At 33.7% G+C, this 21,138-nt stretch overlaps 1 protein-coding gene across 1 annotated transcript in view; it reads right to left on the reverse strand.

The window, feature by feature from the left end:
- The window catches only part of LOC126833500 (uncharacterized), an 84,387-nt gene that overhangs the window by 40,327 nt on the left and 22,922 nt on the right, over positions 1-21,138 (reverse strand). Inside the window, exon 2 of the mRNA XM_050564884.1 lies at positions 5,114-5,307. Coding sequence (XP_050420841.1) covers positions 5,114-5,307 — 194 coding nt within the window. The remainder of the gene's footprint in view (positions 1-5,113; positions 5,308-21,138) is intronic.

Raw genomic sequence — 21,138 nt, forward strand, 5'->3', positions numbered from 1 at the left:
TTGATGGCCGAGACAGTGTTGGCGTCGGTTCGCTTTTTGGCACAATGCGTTTTCGAAGTACGGCCGGACGATCCTTAGTTTGCTTGCCGCCGTTCATTCATCAAAGGCCGGGCAACGGCAAAAAGCTTTATTTTTTTTTCCCGCCTTCACTGCCGTCGTATGAGCCGAAATTCGAACGTCTTTTCGCTGTGTCCCAACCGCTTTCTACATATAATAATAATATGTTGTATTGTTATAGTCTGCACATACGGTAAGAAGCGTGTAATATACATGCTAAGATGATGTAACTAAAAAAAAAAAAAACGTTTGTCGTCGATACCATAAAAGAGTTATTATGATTATTATTATTAGAAGTACACAAAACGGCAAACTTTCGAGCCGAGCCGGTCCCGAGATGACGTTCTGGTCGCCGGCATCGCAAGAGTGATGATCATTTTTTACAAGTTTTTCTTGTTAGTATTATTCATATATCGACGCCGGTATTATCGTTGTAGAGAAAAAATAAATCTACTCAGCTTGAATAAAATGGTCAGGGTCTTCACTCTCCAGGAATTTATGATATGGTAATTGTTTCTTAAAAAATGTTATTATCTAAAAAAGAATTTCGTAGAAAAATTGTAAAACAAAATGTTAACCGGTCGAGTTGAAAAGTGATTTCTCAAAGGGTAAGTTTTAAACCCTTACCTAACCTAACTTCCGTATGTGGACGGTTGACATTTAGTTTTGAATGATTACTTCCCGGGTTACCTTTCAAGTTATAAGTAAAGGTGCATGTGTGGCTAACATATCTGTCAGACCAAGACAATCTGTGCTTGGTTGAGAATAGATAACATGTCGTTTAATATAAAAATGTCTTATAGAGTAAAATTAAATTTTTTGCAAAACTGATGGCCATAAATGCCGGGTTTTATTTTAAGATCAATAAAAAAAAATTTTTTTGCACGTTAACTGTGTTAAAATGGTGTTTAAACCATATAATAAAAGAGACAGAAATTGATTGGGGATAGCTGAAGGACCAATAGCATAAGCAATCAGCGACAATGAGATTGGGATGATTTGGACATAATAAATCTCTATTTATTTGTGGACAAAATGGATTGGATAAGGTTGTTGTTGATAAAGTGACTATAGTTTGTTTTTTAATCAAGAAATATACTTAGGTAGCCTAGGTATCGTGATTTTTTCGAAATCGTGACTTATACGAACTTCCAACGTTACCATGATTGTATTATATTAGACTTTGTGGGGCAAGTTACAAAACCACTGCGTAAAAATGTTTTGTGAGGAGAAAAAGTATTTTGGGCAATGGTTTTAAAAGCATGCCGTTTTATTATAGTGTTCACATATTATATACCTAGATATATATACACAATATATGTGTGTATAACACTGTAGCCTGTAACAATTGTTTCCTTTAGCCACCGTCGACTTTAGGCGGTTGCAGTGTTCGCAATAAATTGTCGAAAACGTCAAAACACAATCGGTGTTTAGCCTATGCCAACTTAGGAGAGACATAGTCGGTTTTGTCTCTGGCTCTAATCCAATCCTGCGCTAAAGGTTATTTCGCTGGCAGTGAAGACGACCGCTTTTGCCGGTGCCCCGGCCAAAGGAGTGAGAGAAGAGACTAACAAACTGACGGTTCCGTGTAATCCCTTTCGGAGTCTTGTACAATATTCATATCGTCATTGTCAGATTAAGTGTACCTAAGATCGACGCGACACCAGACTGTCACGTAACAAAGGTGAAACGATTTCTTAGGAAAAAAAGAACGTCCGTAGAGAAATAAATAGTCCATAATCGGTTTTCAAATGATTACTTTTAAAGTTTAAAACTCAGCAAAGAATATATATTTTTGTCTTACTGATTTACGGTTATCACCGTTTTGTTGAAAACTTCCATTTGAATTAATAAAATATTGATATTATAACAGTTTAAGGTTGTATACTTTAAAAAAACAAAACTAGCCTAGTAATTATGTTTGGTCCGTGAACATTTTAACGAGCTTACAGACATTTTAGCAAACAAAATATTTGAAAACTTATGCAATAAACGTTTGTTCGAATTTTTTTTTAACATCAGAGAACGTTTAAACTTATAAACGACAGTCTCCGGTAAGTTTCCAGTGTTATACAACCCCGTTATATTGGCTAAGTCCCGTTTTCGAAATAGAAAATTTAATCGAGCGCATTTTATTACTTTTCCAAAATCCCATTTAGATTCAATACGAAGGTTTAACAATGTCGTGTCTTTTTATAGAACCAATTTTTCCTTCAGTGCCTTTGGTGATAAAGAAAAAAAATATATTGCTGGTATTTTGGGTATTGGAAAGCGCTAAAAGTCCACCCATGTTACTTTATATGTACACCTTGTATTGTGAAAAAAACTATCAAAAAAAAATATCAAAATATTTCCGGTTTTCAACTTTTATGTGTCATAACTTGCAAAATCTGTCAAAACAAATTAAACTTTGAAAACAAAAAATCGAAATTTATTACAAAATAACCAAATCAGAAATAAGTTTTTTTTGGTTGCTATTTTAGAAGTCTGTCATGTGTTAAACAAGACAAGGGTCTATGAGTTTTATTGACTTTTGTTTGTTTGTCAATAACATTAATAAATCTAAACATTATTCAAAATCAATTCAACTGAACTTTAAATTACACTTTTCTAGTGTACACAATACACATACATTATTATAATCTTAACTGATATTAAATTAAAAAATAGTATGGAAATACCAAATGGTACTGTTAATAAATACGACTATAAATTGTACTTTTTGTAGACATTTTATATTTTATATTTAAAAAAAATATTAAAAGGAAACACTTAAAGAACGGATGAAATTATAGAGAGAATTTCATGAAGTAGATAATGAAGGACGGAGGAACATATGGTCGATATCCCAAATGGCCGGGTCGGAGCTTAAAGCAAGTAATATTATAAGTAATTTTAAATTTCTTATAATAAACCACTTCCACGAAAATATTTAGGAAATATATGACCTTTTTGTCTGGAAGATAATATTATATACATAAATACATTATAGTTTCTGGCTAGTGGATTGATGACATTTGTACTATTATTGTTATATTGATATAACTACTAGTTACTTACCAGGGAAATAAAATATAATGTCATCTTTATTAAATTCTGTTGACTATGACTTCTGGGAAATAAACTTATTATAAAATGTGACTTCGAAGTATGTATTGTCTTATTTATTTTCACATGAACACACTGTCTATTAATCTATTATTGCCTTCTGGTAATTTTGCTACATTTGTAATTTCCTGCAGCTAGTTAGATTCCTGTTTAAACGTCTTCTTAAGATGTACCCATTATCTGTAGACATTAAGTTCTAAGCTATTGAGATCAGTGAGCAAAGGCGGAACGTTTTTCCTATTATTTTGTTCACTAAAAGGAAATACAATCACTATTCATTAAAGTGAGATTGGTCCTTCAGTGTGGTAAACTTTTCATTATTGCAAGGCACAAAAAACATAATTAGCGTTTCAATGAACTTTAAAGACCCGTTAGTAAGTACAATAAAGTTTGGGTAAACGCAAATAAATGTCAAAAGGCAATATCGTTTCAGTTGAGTTTTTAAAACTAAAATATGTATATTGTATAATAAAACCCATTATTTGTTTTTCTGATATTTTTTAAAGATAAATCTATCTTGCGACTTGATTTATTAACCGCTGTCGACCTAACCTTTTATGGGGGCAATGGATGGATTGTATGCGCAGTCATAGGTGTCACACATTAGTGCCTTGGTCTCCGACAACTTCGCGCTTGTAAACATGTTATTTTCAAAATTAATAAACCCGAGCTTCCGAAAAGTCGGCTAACACTTCAGCAAGTAAAACAGACAGACTCGATGCCAAATTTTGACGTTTCACGGTGGATTCGTTTGTAGTATTATAATATATATCAGACAGGGACTTTATGTTGGCGGCATGTCACTTCAGGATGACAGTGTTGCGACGTCAACCACTGTGTATATTATTATTTCTAAAGTAAAAGCAAATAACGCGAATTTCGAAAGTTGGTTTAACGTTTTTTATTACTTTCGAAGTAGATTCGAAAAGATTCTCAGAAATCGTCAGCTTTTAATAGATATAAGAGTCAATTTGTTCTTACTACTTCCACACGCTAGCCGCCATTGTCACAAGAGGGTTATGTGCTATTTTTTTTTCTTTCTTTGCTTTGTACCTACGTCCGGCGATTAGGAGTGTGTCGGCGAGCTTCTAAAAGGTCGAAATTTTGTTCATTGTCCTCCTCTTAACGATACGACCTCGTGCAAATGCGGTGACGGGTAAAGTTCACGTTTAAGTCAATACTTAAACGTGTAAACGGACAAAGAGGTTTTTTTTTTTTTTGGATTTCCTGTCGACATAAAAAAGTCTAGTGAATGCTACAACTGCACTCTCCGTAATGTTAGAAACCATAAGCTAATGTTATTTAGTTGACTTTCTACTTCAAATTTCTCATTCTGTCTCTTGCAGCTCCTTTCGACTACTTCGACTTGTACTTAACTATCACTGTAATCCACGTGGTGTTTTATTCTCTACGCATAGTAGTTGTTAATTCTCATCATTTACCTGTTACTCTGCAATTATTTGCTCGTTGCCATATTGTCTCCTAGTAGAATACTAATTTTTAAATTCTGAGCGCTTCTGTCAAGATTAATAACCAATAATTCCATCCACTGGAAAATATTCTTGCAAAGACTATTTTCATTTAAATCTATAATCATGAATAGCGAATATGTTGCAATGTGTTCGACGCTTAGTAAAACAACGGCTGACACTTATTTATTTATTAATTTATACAAGGTTTATTACATTTACTCAATGTTGGCAGTTGAAATTGTTGTAATTTTGCACGTTTAACGATTATTTAATAGGAGTCATGCGTGCGGTGAACACTCGCGAACATGCTGCTAGTATTGGACTAGACATCCAAACTCGGTTAAACTGCACTGAAATGTAGTTCCGGTGAATTCCAAAACTTTTACGTGGGAATTTATTGTTTTTCAGTTGATCGCTGTTTTGCGCTAGAGTATATTATACACTATATTAATATTATTTCACCATCGTGTACTCACCTAGTCCACGCCAAACGGATCTCTCGTTGTCGTCGGTCCACTCGACCAGCGCCCCTTGCCCTTCTTTGGCGACCAAACGGCCGTCCGCCACGTCCGCAAATAACACAAAGTACGTGCCTACCGTTAAACTGGCGCCACAAGCTCGATGTCCGTCACCCGAGTTGTCGTTTCGAAATCCGGTCACGTTTACTCGTCTGCAAAAATAAAAAAGTACTTGGTTACACTAAATATATACTGCAGACCGGTCAAAGTGTGTATTTAGACGCACACATGTAGTTTCGGAAGTCATCTAAATATCTCACGAATAAACAACAGTTATTAATGTCTAATCGTTTTTACTGCGAATTTAAAAAAAAAACCAGTACAGTGGGCAATCTATTTGGGCGGGAAAGGTTACAGATCTATATATTATGAATTTCTACGCTTAGATGGCAATCTGTAATGGTAAAAAATATACAAAATCGATATAAGCAATTATTGTATCTAATAAGAATGATGTTCTTAAAAATGTGTATTTAGTATATTAGGATGGATAAAATTTTTCCTATTTTTTCGGGGTTTGATAAAAAAAAATGATTGACCGCAGATTTTTGAGAGAATTGTATTGATATATTTTTATAGTCCCTAAGGAGAAACTTTTTTGGGCTAATAAAGTATTTTTCTGGGCCATTTCTGATCTATAGAGTTGCAGATACATAAATAAAAAAACAAATCATTGTAAAAATAATACCTTCTCAGCTAAAAAATACAATATGCATAATTTCTCAACAGCAACTACACTACTCTGAAATATTTTGGTTATAATAAGAGAAAATTCTATTATAGAAACGAAAAAAACGGAATAGCTCTATAACTACGGCTAAACAACGAAATAAAGAAAAATTTTCCACTCCTATGGGATGAGAAAAGGGTTTACATGTATATTTTATCGGTTTGTCAACTAAATAATATTAGTTCCGTACAAATTTGGAACTAACTAGACTATTTAAAAAAAAAAAAAATTTGTAGCGCGCCTTATTTTTACGTGTACATGTTTTTTCGATTTCAAAGAGAAAAGGGGTGATCTTTTCAATATAAAAAAATTGTATAAATCGGATACAGGATCAAGTACAGGACACACACACACACCAATTAGAAAGCAGGGAATTTATGCCAGACAAACTGCACGGTTTTCAGTAATTTTATGTTAACCCAACGATGAACCATTACCGTACGAAGTCGGAGAGATAGTTAAGAGAGAGGAGAGAAATAGAGAAAGAGGGAAAGAGTGAGAGAGAGAGGGAGAGAGACTTAACGGCAAAGCCGACCGGAAAGTAAATAATGAGGAACGACCTTTGTGCGGAGTGACGACACGAAAAGGCCCCGACAACCAGGTCGCGGTTCAAAATAGGGGTTGACGGGTGGTGCATACGAAACGCAATATAATCCCTTCCATTATACAAATTTCATCCTTTTAAACCGCGCGATAAAGGTGCTAATAAGTTAGAAATCCTAGTCGTGGAAAATCCCAGGCATCCGATAAGAATGGATAATGCCCCCCGCTTAAACGGGCGTGCCGGGATAACCCCGGCAAACGTTATCTGGGAAATAAATCGCGGTATTCAACACCGAACGCCTCCTTTAAAAGTTTCATTCGGTTCTCCTCTTTTTTCCGCGCTTGTCCTTCGGTCTTATACTATTATTATAAAATATAAAACCGGAGAAACTTCTCACCTTATTTTATCACAAGAAGGTAGTTCTCCGAAACGAGCTCCGGCAAAACTACACACATGTATACCTATACATTTATTTATATATATATATATGTGTGTGTGCTAGGGTAAAACGAAAATAATGTTACTGTGAAATACTAAGAAATAGGCCGATGGGCAGATACATAATAATAGTTTACACACACACACAGCGTTATAAGATGCGGCTTATGACAATTGCCTTTTGGCCGTCATCGCCCCAGGAAATTGATTGCATCCATTGGACCCCGAGGCAGACCAAAGCCATAATATACACCGACCCTTCCATACGCCTCGACAGACCGAAATACACACACACACACATACCTATATAATAATAATATCAACCAGTCAGACATATTTTTTCCCTCTTTCCCGTTGTTGTTTCCGTACACAATCTCGTGGGCTTTGACAGTTTGACAAAACACTACACTTACGGGGGATACAAGAAAACAGAGACCATTCCTCTGAAAATATCATAGCATGTACCTATCTCAAATGTGTATATATATTATATACACAGACAAACCCTACAACGTACAAGTACCAAACCGATACAGTAAAAAATGGCTTAACAGTATGAAGCGCCATATTATTGTATAATGTGTGTGTCCGCGATGGATTAGACCTTCGAAATAAGTGACATCGCCATCTTACACTGGTAGTCTAGAACTAACACCAAAAACACAATAATATACTGATCTTAAAAAAACGGCTCATGCGAACAGACTGGTCATTATGAAAACTATAAAATTGTTCTTTAAATCAACAATACTAATAAATATAGCATTAAAAATCGCACAAGCAACAACAAACATTTTTCGCAATACATTACAAAACATAAATAAAATTAAAATAATTTTTAAAAAATGTAAATAATTAATTATGATTTATTGACCAGAGATTCCGTGAACAATTAAAAACTAACAAGTATGGTTTATAAAATGTAATTGCTCAAATGTTTTCTGTTAACCGTTTGAAAGCTTTAAAAATGATTTTTTATAGTTTTTTAATTTTTGTATGAGTAAGCTTTATTATTAATTATTATTATATAAACCATGCTTCCGAGAATACTAAACAGCTCAATTAGGTATCTCTGGGGAAAAAAATATTTAAAAAGTCCAGACAAATATTCAGCCTTAATTGTCCAGGATAACTGCGACCGAGATAGTAAACATAATATAAGGAGAAACATGATACGCCCTTTCAATGTAAAATTGTATGCATATACGGGTACAGCTAAAGCCTTAAGACAAACACAGCTGTTGTAATGTTTACAATAAGGTGTAATCTATGTTAAAACTTAAAACGTAGAAGCTAAAAGGTTAAAAAAAAATCTTTATTTTTTAACATTATTGTGAATAAAAAATACCTCCTTAGCTATGCAACGAAGCAAAATAATCTAAAATGTTCAGTGTTTTTTTTTTTATGTTTGTAGCAGGTATGCGTAAAGATAATCCATCTAAGTATATCATAATTTTTTTATTCATGTCTGTATAAAGTTTTAGTCGTCAAATTCTGAACGCGTTTCAAAATAAAAATAAAAATAGTTATTAGTGTCTTTTTTTTTTTTTATCGACAATAAAAATAAATAGTAAATACTAAGTATCTCGGAAGACATAAAACAATTTGACGTTACAAAAAGTAAGTTGTAATAATATTATGACAAATTAATGGTTGGGTCAAAAGGAATGTCTCTTATAAAACAAATTATACATGCAACGCGTTATTAACGAATGTATATATTTTTATTTTACGCTTGTAATAAATTCGAAGTACATACTTATTTTTAAAAACACCACTTTTAAAGTTTGAACATTAGACCGCATTATAATTCACGGACGGTCTTATATATTATTACGGATCGACACTTGCTGGTGTTTGTAAAAAACCGAACGGGGAAACCAAGGATAGCGGATAGGTATTTTTTATTTTTTTTTATTCAAAAGGTCCGACGGCGGATATTATTCTAAAAGGTTCATCGAAGAAAAGGACGGTTAAAGCGTGTACGTAGTAGGTAGTATATGTACCTATGGTACTTTATGGTATTTGTTGGCACCGGATCTCCCGTGCTACAGACAAAAGCACTTACCTTGCCTATCCGTAAACGGCTAGAGTCCTAATTTACACTTTGGACGGATCGATTTAATTCATTTTATGTGTGTGTGTGTATTTTTTGCCTCTCTCGGTTTTCAAAGGAGCGAGAAAGGACCGGATATTTGGCCAGCGTCCTGCCAAAGTTTAATAAATTAATCGGCGGCGGGCCATCAACGGAACAAAGAAGTATAGCAGAAGAGGAAAAACCTATACAATACGTTTTCGCGACAATCAACTTTTTTTGGCCTCGGTACGTTCCGTTTTGGCCATCTCGGTCCACCCGTTTTGGCGTGGCATCTTATAAGGGTCGCAATTAAACGGTGTCAGCCAACATGCCTATGACTTATGTAATCTGGCCGATGACTTTTGGTTAGATTTGAGAAGGGGGAGGAGAGGGCTTGGGATTTTAAAAACATTAAAAATTAAAACTAGTTTTTTTTTTTTGGTAAACTGAGAAATATTGAAGATTATTCGCATGTATCATTTTCAAGGCGGTTTTTCTTGACTTGGAAGGAGTGGATTTTTTTTAAAAAATCGGCAGTTTATGAATGAACCTGACTACTTGAAATAGAAAAGTAGAGGTAATTTTATGCAAAATCTTAGAGAGAAAACCAACTCGTGTGATTATTATACCGTAAATAGCGCACGTGAGGCGGCGACCTCTGAGAACGTGTTCGGTTATTTTTTTTCTAACCGATAAAACGGCTTGTACAATAAGAGAATCGACGCAACGAACAAAGTACATACAATTAATTACCGTTTTGCTTCATCGACGACGTCGCGGGTCTGTGGTATATAATGATAATTTATCGGGCCGGCATCGTTTATCCGGCGACGACAAACGCAGTTGTCGACAAGTTGTCTTTTGATAGCCGAATTTCCCTGGAGTGTACCAGCTGGTGGCATCGCTCGCGGTTGTCTAATCATGGCCGTCGGACTTTGGCGACTGAGGGGAAACGATTTATCGGTTTCGGAATCCCAGAAACGAAACAAATTATGGCCTTAGCGGTAATTGAATAATGTCTTACTCTCTCTCTCTCTCTCTCTCTATCATTGTCTTTCCCTACAGCAAAACCGTTGTATAGACACGCAAGAAGAGAGAGGAGATGACAGCCGGAGAGACGCGGCCATTAATCTAACCGACCGGAGAATGGGAAAATGAGCGGTGGCCCGACTTGGCGATGACTTAAAGAGGCGCAGGTACCCATGTTATAAAGATATTGAGAAATACGGCTGTGCGTTTGGCGACGTGGAAATATTCGAAACGATTTTCTCGCCGACGACAATTCAATTTCAAATTAAATCTCCGAGTTCTCGGTATTTAAAATTACCTAAGCCGCCTAGACACGCCAAATAAATGCGCTATATCAGGCACGGGCTTTAAAACGATAAATAAAGTCTATAGTCATATCCTTTGGCGTCGAGAAACTCTTGTGGACACCCAGGAATTTTCCGGGAATTTAAAAAAACTGTTATATGAACGGGATGATATTTTTTTACTATAATTCCTCTCTTTCCGTTCTATTAAAAATTTACCATTAATTTCAATACTTATCGGAAGAACCGTTTTGAATATGCCGACTTATGTAAAACTATTAATTTACATTGTGCCTGTTACCGACGTTATTGGCAAACGTTTGATAAAAAATAATTGTATAAATAAATACAATAAGGATAGTTGGCTTGTGGAGGACCACTTAATTATTTCAATTACCCTACACAAATTGTTTTTCGTTCTTGTTAAATTAGTAAATTAAAAGGTTTAAATTAAACTAAGAACTGGACATTGTGCAATATAAAATATATACAATTTTAGTTTAAACGAAATTAATTTGGAAAATTAACAACATGTTTATCGTTTTGGTAAAAAATAAATACACTATTATTGAACTTAAAATAATAGATAGATTTATGCAAAAAAAATACCGTTTTTATTAGTTGTTAAATTAATTAATTTAAATGGTTATTAATTTAATAACTCAAAACCGTTAAGTCGCAGCTAAATTTGCAACCGGTTATGACTTAGCTAATTTACCATTATAAGAAATCTAAGTACCTACTAAACATTGGGTATCTACCGAGAAACGAACAAAGGATTTTATTAATTTATCATGTAGTACCTAAATGTATTCTTAAATTTTGTTTATACTATATCAATTAATATATTTTTTTAATTTACTACGTTTTCCATTTGGATTTTGGTTAGTGTAAGAATTAAACGCATATTTTATTTAATTAATTAAATTTTATAATTTTGTTATTAGAAAATTAGTCATAGGCACTTACGTCATTTTATAAAAACTTTAAACAAAAGTTAAATTATTAACGTTTATAACTAAATATAAAAAACATTTTTATGTAGTAAGGTTCCCAGAAAATTATGTTAAGCTTAATAGAATTTTTTTTCAAATTAATTTTGACCTCGTTTCAGTCTATTTGTATGAAGTTTTGCTCCTTTGTTCTCATTAATGGTCCATGTACATAAACAGCTGTCGTAGCAAAGTACGACATCATTACTAACACACATATTAATTTGATAACGTTGATATTTTGCATAGTATTAACTTAGGCGGTCTACAACGGTATCGTGTTATACTAGCAAGTCTAGCAAGTAATTAATGTAAACCAGAGTAGACGGCACTAGAGTTATGCAATTTCGGTGCATTCCTGTATACAAATTATTATGAAACCATTCTAGAAGTTCCGAGTTCCTCAGGGTTTATAATTATTATGATATTAAAATAATAACCACAAGAACGTACACGGGAATGTGATGCGCAAACAACGTGGTTAGTTATTTATAAATATTTGGTTTAATTAAAAGTTTAATAATATTGTTAACACTGAATAACTTTTTTTCGCGAATAATTTCACTAAATTTTGTAATTTTTCAAACATAAATTTAATTATTTATCGACAAAAATATTACATGTTTTTAATCGTTTAATCAATTCAGCTTATAAATAAGTATCATTATTGTAAGCTTTAAGTTATAGATTTATATCTATAATTGCATAATATAGATTTCATATAGCAGATTGCTCGCTCACCGAAGTTGATTCTGCAAATTATTGACACGGCATTATTTTAGTGATTAATTAGAATACATTACATGTAACGTTAGATAGCAATTTATCAATTCGCTTATCGGCCAGCAACAGTGTTTATATAACATTGTCTACAAACTTAGGCGACACTTTAATATGCTAATTTCACGGTACGCGCGTTAACTAGCTATACTGTGCATCTTACGCTCCAATGTAAGTTCACTGATATCAGTGGACGTTCTTAGCACTCCCAAAAGTTAACATAACTCTTGAAACATCAGGTAGAAGGTACGAGTTGATATTGTGCATCTGCTATACAACTTATTCACTATCTCAGTTTCGGTGTAATAAATATTTGAATACATTAACCTCACTTTGTGTACTGGTTAGTCTAAAATTTATCGCTATAAGGACAGCAATTAGTGTTCTCTCGCGTGGTCGCCGTGACAAGCATAAACGGCAATGAGAATCCCAGCACGTTATAACTGTACATAAAAATATAGAAAAGAAAAAAAACTTGTTTAGAAAGTGATCGGTGTGAATTATAGTTCCCACGTAGCAACAAAAATGTTAAAAATATATTTTATTGGAAAATTCTTGACATCACCTTTATCCACTCACCCTTTTAATTGTTACTGAAAATAATAAAAACTATATACAATTTTATTATTTCATTTTGTTCTTCAACTCGTGTAAGAAAAAAACTATTTTTTATAATGTTTTTATGAACTCACAATCTTGTTTAGTTAAATTTTAGTAATAAATCTATTTTCTCAGTCGACAAATTGAATGCTACAGAGAACGCCCACCAATTTGCAGCATAGTATAATACACCAAACCTAAGATAAGTCTTAAACATCATCATATATACAACTTCGAAAAATACTTTTCAAAAACACTTTTCTTCTAAGGTCTGTTCGGTGAAACTAATTTGCTTTAAACTTTGGAAAATTCAGATTTTTTATTTCAATTCAAAAACAATTCTAAAAATGTACCAATATTATACTTAGCTTTGTACAAGACAGGTTTTCATTATTTATAAAAGTTTCTAAACGATAAAGTCGTTATTGAGTATTTTACATTTTGTATTTTATACTTTGTTCAACATATTATTTTATATAATTGTCTAAAAAAAAACCTATTAATTTTTGTAGTAAAGTTATTTCGATTTTAATTAAAATTACCTATAAATAGCGTTTTTCATTCGTACCCGTTCACTTGATGGCTTGCAACGTTATATTGTTATACTTTTGGCTGTGTGTACCTATTCCGTATAAATTTCACGAGAATAAAAATGGATGAACGCAAAATTTGAAAAATTGCTTCGGTATGATGACAGTCACGGTAACGGCGGGAAAAGGGAGAGAAAGGAGCTTACATTATTCAACGTCCCGTTATCTTTGTCTATTTTTCCAACGAGATAAAAAAAAAATATATATATATATTGTCATTCTTTTTGCAGACGACTTTTTATTTTTTACATTATCGGAAATGTTTTTTGTGATAAATCGATATCAATTTATATATGTATATATAAACTGAGAATAATGTCAGATTAACGTTCGATACAGTTAAATGTCTTATCGACGGGAAACGCTTGAACTCTCCGATTACAAATTTTACAAGCAGCAATAATTATTGTTATACAATACAGAAATCGTACACAGCGAATACAATACATTTTTACTTTTTTTCCGAAGACATTTTTTTTTTTGGAAACTATAAACAGTTGGGCTACTAAACAGTAATATTAGTACCTGCAGTTAATTTAGCTCTTTATTACACCGGATAACTTTGGTTATTAAAAATTAAACGTCCAATCTCATCGTTCATATAAATCTAAAAAAAAAGGTCTAAACCGCTGAACCGTGAACGTTCTGACTCATTGTGAACGATTGTAATGAACACGAATAAAATCAAATGCAAATATTTACCACTTTATTTATTTATAACCTTTTTTTTTTTTATTTGAATATTAACTAACCTACATAGCGTTTTATTACATTTTTAAATTTAAAAAAATCCGCTGAATATTTTGTTTGCTCGAAACGATAATCGGTTTTGAATAATTATACTCTCAAAAGTTATTAGCATTTTAAAGTATAGGCGGAAGAGAAGTGTAGTATTATACTTTTTTTTTGTATCAGTAATAATTATTCAACGGTACTTTTGTTACTCTCTCTCTCTCTCTTATACAATTATAAACAAAAACTAATTATTCAAATAGCTGGATATTCACCCCATATTTATTTTCTCAGGTGGTTTTTGATTCGACGAGTACTTCAATTACATAAGCTCGGATTACAAAACGACCATTGTGTTTTTTTTTTTTATGTTTTAATAACTATTAAGAATTTTTTTTAATTGGCTTCATAAATTATTTAGAAACGTACCATTCTGTTGAATTGTGTTTATCAGAACAGCTGTAATACGTGTAACAGTATAATATTTTCCAGTAAGGATATTTTGAACGGTACCTAAGTGTTTTTCGGCCTTATTAGCCTGCACGACGAGTCGTTGTCGTGGGGGGAGATTTAACGTTGTGCTTTAACTGCGAGCTTTTGGACGAAATCTTGTTTGCGAAGCTTTTATGTGAGTTCAGCGGCTTAGACGGGATGACGACCACCGACGCTGTGAAAATATTTATACTTACCCGGGTCTCTCCCGCTCGCTGTGTACACCACACATATACACACACACACAGATTTCGGCAGTTTGTAAGCAATTAAACGGCACACCAACAACTGCGGCGAGTCACATGCAAACAGTGTTTTTCGAAAAAGGGCCTAATTGCCGGCTTTTAAAAACACATTTCGTTCACACATACATGTATACATTGCACCGCAGCTTTGTCGGGCGCTCACCAAGAGAGAATCCCGTCACTATACTGCCAAAAACCACAAGCTCAGGCCGTACCCGAAATTTATCTCAATATCTATATATATACATCAATAATGGCTTGGCTTACAATGGGTGTCATGTCATTATAGAGGCCATCGCTATTCATACAAGAATGTCGACTATAAAAGAATCGGGTGTGTTCACCCTGGGCATATTGTTTGATTTAACTACCTAAAATATAGTCCATACCGTCATTTCCAATATTGTTATAAACAATTATTAGTAGTGACCGTTCATTCCACGATACGGTAGAGACAAACGGATCAGACGAATTTCTCAACTGGGTCCGGTTTGAGTAAACATCGAAAAATAAAAAATCAGTCTTCGAAAATTGCAGCGTTTTTTTAAATATTATATTTTGTTTTTATAACCTTTTTTTTAGCTTCAACGCGACCATTAAAAGTTGTTCAACGACTAGGCCGATTTTTTTATATTTTATTATATAGAGTAAGGCCAGATTATTAGGTATGGATCTTGATTAGTTCACAAAACAATCTTTAATGAGTTAAGAATTTTCACACCTTTCTGTTTTAAATTGACGAAAACATTCTAAGAATTACATAATATTAGTTTACCTACAAATTTGCGTTGTCCATAATTATATCAAAGTTCTAAAAAAACATACTTAATATATTTTTTCAGAAATAATTCCTGAAGTTTGCATACTTCAAAGTAAGCTAAAGCCTCTCCTTTATTTATTTAAATTGTATACATAAAATAAATATAGCCGTCTGTTGCTGTCATTTGCACGTTATTACCTCGTCCTTGTATTTATTAGTTATCCAGTCTTATGCCCTGAGACACTTTTAAAAACCGGTTAATTGCAAACGAACCGAAGCGTGGCAGTCATTTTTGGAGTTTTTGTTTTTTTTACTCGGTCGGTTCAACGGGTCGTCGCGTATTGGCTGCGATGCCAAAAGCTAAAAATATTAAAAAGAGGGGAAAATGGAAAAAATAAAACGAACCGCTTATTTTCCGAAGAATGGAAAAAAAAAAGCAAACTAATAAATCTCAAGTCTTTGTAGTGGAGTTATGTTTTTTGCGCTCCGAACACAGAACCATTTTTGTTTTTTGTGTCGTACAACCGAAATTTATGTTCACACCGAAAATAGTATTAACTTTATGCACGCTTTAACCGCATCGAGACCGATTGATTTTGTTCACATATAGTTGTGTATATTTTTATTCCTGCAATAAAAAATTCGGTCCATCGGCAATGCGACTCTCAGTCGACCCTAAAGATCACGGTTGAAATTCCGGGGCCATTTTCGATGATGTGGATACCAGCAAAGGTCAGGTGAGTATGATTTTTTAAAATGTTTTTATAAAATTAATGACTACCTTACCCAGTAATAATAATTGTTACCATTGCAGGCCGAGTGTTTAGTGGTTTTTTTTTTTTTTTTTTAATGTTGTATAAAGCTCATTATAATATGTACCGTCGGTTGAATAACGCTTGACATTGACGACGGTCCGCACACCGATGCCGGGCGTTCCCATTAGGGTTAAACGGTTCTAATAATTTATTATTCAAACGTCGTTCACGGAAGTATTCCCCCACTATAATAGTATCGGGGTAGCATGTTAGAAAACCGTATAATTACACACACACACACTGTATTTTGGCACCATTTGTTTTTGAACAAAACAGCAATTCCGGTTGGAAGACGAAGCAACCATCAGGAAGTCAGATCATATCGGCGATACTAAACCTAATGCGTTATTATGATGTATTTAATCAACTCATATACACGTTATAAACGAGATTACCAACACAACATAATCAAATAATTTGTTCCCTTTGTCTAATTATTTAAACAACAAGGCTTACGGTGCTAGGCAATTAAAATAACCAAATTGAGAAAACCTATTTAACACGGACCATATTATTGCTTTTGCTATCATAATTGTTGGGCAATTTTTCGTGATAAGTATAGAGTTGATATTGAAAGACAAGCCGATAAGAGATAAGATCCGACAGTTAAAATCTTCCCAAGAACTTTACAGAAACTATCGCCTGAGAAAGGGTGGTCTCTTTTTTTTAAAAGGATTATCTTAATTAAAAAAAATGGTTTTCGTTAGATTTAATCGTTTCTGTGTCTCTCAGCTACAGACAAAACGAATACTATTGTACATATTGTATCTGAAGACAGTTTTTAGGGATCGCGTCGACCGTTGTTTGAGTCCCTGTGTCTCTCGCGTGGGGCGTGCAACGGAGGAAAAAAAAAAGAGCTACTATTGACTTTTTGTAAACGTTCGGGTGACAAATGAATCGACGTGGATTTGATGGGCAAAAAAAAGAAAAGAAAAAAGAACGAGATAGGTGTGTGTGTGTGTGTGTGCATAAAAAATGGGGCATTATCCACTGCCTTTTTGGGGGGGGGGGGAGGTTTGAAAAAAAAGACGGACAGCAGTGTCCGTCGAGGGGCGGACGGAATCGTTAGCGGACCTTACGGCTGTATTTATGTAGTTTTTTCGCGGCGGGGCGAACGCTGTCGGACTTACGGTTAGGGCAACAAATGGAAAGCAGTAAATTTGGATTTGAGCGCCGCCCGAGAGAAAGAGAGAGAGAGAGGAGACCCATTAAGATTTATATGCGCACAGGCCGCCAGCAGCGGTGTCGGTTGCTGCGGATAAGAGACAGAGGCGAATACCTTTTACATTCGTGTATTATTTCATCCCTTGCCCCACCCCCAGCTCTCACGTTCCCCGTCCACATTAAAACGATGTAGCGACTAATGTGATCGCGCGTATAACTTTGCGTTATTCCGGTCCAACGGTTTTTAAGGTTATAAAAAATTAAAAAAAAAAAAACAAAACAAACCCGGATCAAAAAATAATAATATATTATATGGAGTATGCGCGTATGTGCGACTAAATGGTCCGAATAAAGTCGTTTTTTATTGCCGGTAACCTCGCCGGTTTGCTTCCCCCCCCCCTGTTCACTCGGCCCACGGTTTTTGTTTTCTTTATCACAATAATATAGTTACAGCACAGACAGTAGGTATAAATATTGTTATCCGTACAGCGACAGCATTGCGCTGTAATTGCACGCCATAACCGTATAAACGCATTGCCTCGGAATGGCCTTAAAGTTGTATTCGATAATTGAATTAGTACATAGACAAAGAACGCTGATCAATGTGCAAAGTCGACACGCTCAGAAAAATGGTCGAGGTAACCGTTAGGATTGAACCTAGGTAACGCCTAATCTATATATTAGGGTCAAGTATAAACAAGATAGGTATCAAAGAAACAACGCGAAAGCTGTTATTGTAACCGAACACGGGACTAATAATGCACGAAATGAACACAAAGTACACGACGGTAAAAATTAATGGACTTAAGCGATAGGTAAGCCAAAAGAGATTCAAGGCCAGAATAACCATAACAATCACCATAAGAAAAAATGTTCCAATCGAAGCAGCTATCCCAGAAATCAGATAAAATATTGTTATAAGATTCTGGAGCAACTTTCTTGCTCAGTAACCTTACAAGTCTGTGAAACGTGGTCGACGGCAAAAATTGGATGAAAGTAGGTGGGCAGATTTAGAAATGGAATTTATTAGGTAATTAATACATTATGGAACTAAGAAGTAAGAAAATAAACAAACGACACAAATGCAATCTTATACATAAATTCAGTGAATAAAACCAAAAATAATTTTGTTTTGAAAAAATCTTCTTCTTCTTTTTTTTCATCATCGCCTTACACTCCCAACTACATGGGATTGGTTTTTGTTTTGAAAAACTGTGGTTTCTAATATGAAAATATGTTTGCCTTCGTCCCGGAAAATTATTTTCATTTTTTATTATTGTAATTATTTTGATTAAAAATGTATTTTTATAACTTGAAATTATGTAAGAACACTCTAGCATTAAAGAGAGACGAGTGGAAGTCTATTTTTTTGCTATGACAAGGCTTAGCCTTTAAAAAAGAAGAACTTGAAATTATTCTCCAACGAAGACTGGACGTTTACATAGGTTAGTAAAAGTATTATATTATATTATCCAGTCAAACAGGGATTATGAAATTCATAGTTTTTTATTAGTAAGAAGTAGTTTATGTAATACTTTATATTATTATGTCAAATAAAAATGAGGAAATAAAAGAAATATTTTTTATTTCATTAAAAAAATTAATATCAGTTTATTCCTCCGTTCGATTAACAAAAAAACAATTTTGAACTAAATACTTTTTTAACGCTACCTCTTCTGACATAAAAAAAAAGGCGGTGATCCTTACTCACAGAGTTTCTCGGTATCTTTAACCACTCAACCCTTCGACATTAATTAAAGAGGATAAAAAAACTTCTATTAAAGAATCATACAACCGTTTTTTTAAATAAACTTTTTAAAAGTATTATATTTTTAAGTGTTTTATACCATTATGTGTAAATTATAATGCAATTTAAATACTTTAATTATGCTTAAAGCATTTGTGCAAATCTATACAATAATTTCTGTAGTTATTCTGATATAAAACACTACCCTTAGGCAGAATCGTTTGATTTGCTGAATGTGAAAACTGTTATTTGGTTTTAATGACATTTTCATTTTCAATTTAATATAGAAAGGTTTGCGATGAAACGCAACGATATACTTGTTTAGTAATTATTTTCGTTGTTTTTAAGGGGTAATGAAAAAAAAAATGAATTAATTAGTTTTATCGAGCAAGGAAGGTCAGCCGGCCAGTTGGAATTTCCATATTCGTTCAATTTTCCGTATCATATACATATTTATTTTAACAAAAAGTTGATAGCCGGATGATCCGTCAAAAAAAAAACCCCCGAGTGTTTTTTATACCCATCCCTTTTGACTGATATTTGGGATACTAATGGATAAAGCCCGTAGTTTTTTTTTTATTATCGGATAGGATACGGGGAAAATATGTACAAAAAAAAATTAAGCCCTAGAGGACTGAAAAATGCAACTGAAGGTTATGTATACATTGTTAGAGAAAAAAAAAGGACAGTACCGACAAAATGTCATGCACCGCTTGAATATAAACGAAGCTCGTTGATTGGTTTGGGTTCCGAAAACGACCTAACGCGGCTGATAATAATTATTATTAGCAAACAAATTGTGGTACTTATATTTATTTTTGTACACAACCTATTTGATGTGTGGTTGGTAATATCATGTTCTATATTATGCGAACACTTCAACAGGGATGGACGGATTATAGCAAACCGGATAATACCAGTTAAGATGTCTATATTTAAGTTTAGTTGATTACAAATGTTGACTGTAGCTTACCTCTAGTTATTAACCACCGTTTGTTTATGTTTTTTATGTCAAAAACTATATGTGTATTAACATATTAAATCATTTTAGTTTTTGGGCTTTTTTTCTGTTAATATTAAATAAATCGTATTTTTTATCAAAAAAAGTTTAATAAAACAAACATTTGAGGTGAAATAAAAAAAAATGAACTCATTAGTTCGAAATAAACTTTCATTTTAAACGCTCGAGTTCGACTAAAAACTAAAATCAGTTGTAACCAAGCTACCTAAATTATAATTAAACTGTTTATAGTTATACCAATAAATCCCATACGGAATCGCTGCTATTATTATTGATTGTTTTGTGTAGCAAAAGACGTCCCATTGAAAGGAAGGAAGTAAGAAAGTCGTGCAAGTGTAAGAAAGAAATGGGTCGAATAGGAAAAACAAAGTAGACAACGAGCTGGAGGTGCCGAGTAACGTTTTTGCGGCACAAATTTTCTCCCTCGCCCAACTTTATTGCCACAATTAAGTTTGGGGGGAGGGGGAATACCTAATACACAGACGGTACGTACAGGTGAATAACGATTATTTTCGAACTCAGACTTATGGCTAGGGTTTTCCCGTATCGGCCACGTACATTACGGATTTTAATTAAAAACCATAAATATTCCTCTAAAGACCAAGTGAAAAAACATGGCTAGTAAACGTTTGCCGTCCAAATACATATATAATACTACCCGTTGGCGTGGTTGGCCTCATAACGACCGAAACTTTCACATAATCCAATCGTGTCGTCCGTGTTCATATATAAATTAACCGTTTAGTGTTTGAAACGAGTTTTTGTTTTGTTTTGTTTTTCTGGCTTTGGTAAACTTAATCGAACATTTCGTTTGTTTTTTCATTCCAAAAATAATGCAAAAAAACCGCAGTAAGTAGTCGGTTTTGTAACGTCAGATTTGTGGCCGCAACTTTTGCGACAATATTAGAATTGTACAAATTATTGTTAGTTTTTTGTTTCTTCC

This window comes from Adelges cooleyi, unplaced genomic scaffold, assembly GCF_023614345.1.
Source record: "Adelges cooleyi isolate 19-005CV unplaced genomic scaffold, UGA_ACOO_1.1 ACOO_flye_CR_arks_rails_tigmint_CR_PRNA_2, whole genome shotgun sequence".
NCBI lineage: Eukaryota > Metazoa > Arthropoda > Insecta > Hemiptera > Adelgidae > Adelges > Adelges cooleyi.